The following is a 3,008-nucleotide window of genomic DNA, read 5'->3' on the forward strand; positions in this document are numbered from 1 at the left end:
CGCGGCGCCCCGCCGCCCCCTCCCCGCTCGGACAAAGCCCCAGGGCGGCCCCCGGCGCGGCGGCCCCGGGCCGCGGCCGGTACCTGTCAGTCTCCAGCGCTCGGGGTGGGCCAGGGCCAGCAGCCTGCCAGCCTCGAAGCGCGGCGGGCCGCCCGCAGCCCCCCGCGGCGGCGGTGGCGGCCCTTCCGCGCCCCCGGAGGCGCTCAGCGAGCGCGGGGCGCTGCTCGCCGCCGCGGGCGGGAGGAGGAGGAGGCGGCGGCGGCCTGACGGTAGCAGCGGCGGCGGCGGCGGCGGGAGAGGGGGGGACGTCCCGCACCTGCTGGCCGGGCGCGGCGGGGCGCGGAGGCCGGCGGTGCCGCCGGCGGCCCGAGCCCAGGGTGGAGGCGGCGCCGCCCGCCGCAGCAGCGGCAGCAGCCAGGGCAGGCGCGGCGGGTAGCCCGCCATGCGGCCGGTGCGGCGGAGCTGCTGCTGCTGCCGGTCCCCGCCGCGCGGGTCTTGCGGCAGGAGGAGGAGGAGGAGGCGCCTCCGAGCCGCCGCCGCCGCCGCCGCCCATGGGCCGGCAACCGGGGACCCGCGGCAGCCCGGGGCCCAGCCGGCCTGCAGAGCGCTGATAAGGCTGCGGTTGTCGGCCTCCTCCCGGACACCAGACAGCGCCCGGGCCCGGGGAGGGGATGGGGCCGGGGCCTGCCGAAATGGCGTCCGAGTCTGTCCCGGCCTGCCCGGTGACAGCAGAGTCCCGGCCGGGAGGGGGCCGGGGGCTGAGGCACGCCGACCCCGGGAGAAGGAAGCGGTGACTCTGCCCCCTTCCCCTGTGCCTCCCACCCAGGCCTGTGCAGGTCACGCCGGGGGAGGCCATCTCTGGCCGGCCATCAGGCCTTGTCGGCCTGTGTCCACCGCGCGTCCTGCCTCTGTCCATGCGTTTGGTCTTGGTCTGGACAAGAGAAAATCTCCAGCCAGGGCAGAGCTGCCTTTCAGAGACACCACGTGCCTGACTACGTGCCCGGACTAGAGCCTGCGGGATCCATACGAACAGCCCTTCCTTGTTACCATTTTCTTCGTGTATTACTGCTCGGGGTACAAGCCGTCTTCCAAAGAATCTGCTGCCTCCAACCCTGATTTAAGACAAGGAAACTGAGTCACCAGAGATGCAGCTTTGCTGTGGCTGTGCGGTACTGGAAGCCAGAGCAGGGGACTGACCCCGGTGTCCTGTTTTCCCCTCTGGGGAGCCCGGTATAGGGATACCTAAGCTTTACTTTTAAAATTTTGACTCAAGCTTCATTGTGAATTAGTTAACGTCAGCTTGTGAGATTTGGTTTGCTAGAGCACTGTTTCAACAACCACGCTTTAAAGTCTGCCAAGGGGTAAAATTGTGTGGAAAGAGCAGGAGAAAACACAAATACAGCCTTTCGCTACCACAAATGATATAGCCAAGTTCCCAGTATTTAGGGAAATTGAGGGGTTAGCACACCCAGCGAGCGTGCTGAGGGATGGAGCCTCATCCTGGGAAAACCACCACCTTGCCAGAGCTGTTCCCCTTGATATTTGAGTAAATTAGCGTAAACCTTCCTCACAGCCCTCAGGTAACGGCTGAAACGTTTTGAGACCCATGCTGCGAGGGCAGCAGCATGGCAACCTCACCCAAAATGTTTGTTTTTCCTCCTTTCTCACACCCGACCTCCCTGCCTTTTACCATGCCGTCCTTTGAGCCTGCGAGGAGGAACTGTACATTTAAACCAAATCCCGTCTTCATTTTCCAGCACCTGGGGCACCTCACAGAACCAAAACGAACAAAGCCCCACGACAGCGGAGCACCACGGCCAGCTTTCGGCTGCCGAGGCGCGGGGTGACACAGGGGGACCGGTGTCAGCCGTAGGCCCGCCAGCGGGTGTTTAGGCCATCGCCGACCCCCACTCCACACCGAGGCCTCTGGCAGCAGTGCCCGTGTGGGAGCTCACCCCTACCCACTCCACGGGTGCCAGGGGAGAAGCTTCGCCGGCTCCCGCCGACCAGCGCCTACGCTTTTAATGAACGCTTCGCCCAACGTTTCCGTTAAGGCCGGGCCGCCGCGCTTTTCCCTCAGCGCCCTGCGCCGCGGCGGCCCGCCAGGGGGCAGGCCACCGCCCGGCTCCCGCGCCAGGCGGAGCGTGAGGCGATTTTTCACGCCTCTTCCTCCGCGGGGAACACCTGGGGGACGTTTCTGGCGCTCGCCGCTTCCCCGAGGTTCAATCGAAATAGAGGCTCAACCAATCGATCCCCCGGGCGAGGAGCGAGACTGGCGGGACGGGGCGGGGTGGAGCTTCTCCGGGCCGGGCCGAGCCGCCCTGGGCCCGCCCGGCGCGGCCTGAGGGGGGGAGAGACCTCGGCCTCGGCCTGCGCGGAGCCGCCCCGGCCGCCGCCTCGTGAGGGGGCGGAGGGGGAATCTGGACCTGAACTTCCCCCCGTCCGCAGTTTTAGGGCGGTTTCGCTGCTTTTGGTTAATTCGTTCCTCCTTTGGAGAGGCAGCGCAGCGCGTTGCCGCTTCCCGCGGGTGAGGGAGAGGGCCCGGTCAGCGCCCTTACGCGGCCTTGGACCCACCAAACCCGCCTTTCCTGAGCAAAGGAGCTTTTTGGAGCAAAGCTGTGTGGGATAGTCTGTAAAAGGGGGAAAGACCCAATAAAATAAGATAGTTTTAATAGGAGGGATGGGTTAGTTGAGCCTGTTGTGGCCTGTGAGGAGCCTCACGAAGTGCCATAGTGCTCCCCAGAGGGGGCCAGCGCCATTCCCTGTGGCTGCAGGGACACCACGCCAGCCCCAGGCTGACCGCCCCACATCTCCAGGGGCTGGGGGTGAATTGGAGTCTGGGCTGCTGGACAGAGAGCAAACCTTCGGCCTGGGGGCAGTAGCGGGGCTCTTGCCAAACCTGCCACAGCCCGGGCCCCCTTCCCCTGTGGGGTGCTGGATGGTGTGTGGGGGGAAAGCTGGTGAATGCAGGGGAGGATACAGGTGAAAGGGAGGCAGGTGCAAGCACT

The 3,008-nt window shown here is 66.0% G+C and overlaps 1 protein-coding gene across 1 annotated transcript in view; it reads right to left on the minus strand.

Moving 5' to 3' along the window:
- Nucleotides 1-560, minus strand: part of ABCB10 (ATP binding cassette subfamily B member 10) — a 28,413-nt gene extending 27,853 nt beyond the window's left edge. Inside the window, exon 1 of the mRNA XM_075043301.1 lies at nucleotides 84-560. Coding sequence (XP_074899402.1) covers nucleotides 84-444 — 361 coding nt within the window. The 5' untranslated portion in view covers nucleotides 445-560. The remainder of the gene's footprint in view (nucleotides 1-83) is intronic.
- Nucleotides 561-3,008: the final 2,448 nt, after the last annotated feature.

This window comes from Buteo buteo, chromosome 12 (genome assembly GCF_964188355.1).
Source record: "Buteo buteo chromosome 12, bButBut1.hap1.1, whole genome shotgun sequence".
Classification (NCBI taxonomy): Eukaryota; Metazoa; Chordata; class Aves; order Accipitriformes; family Accipitridae; genus Buteo; species Buteo buteo.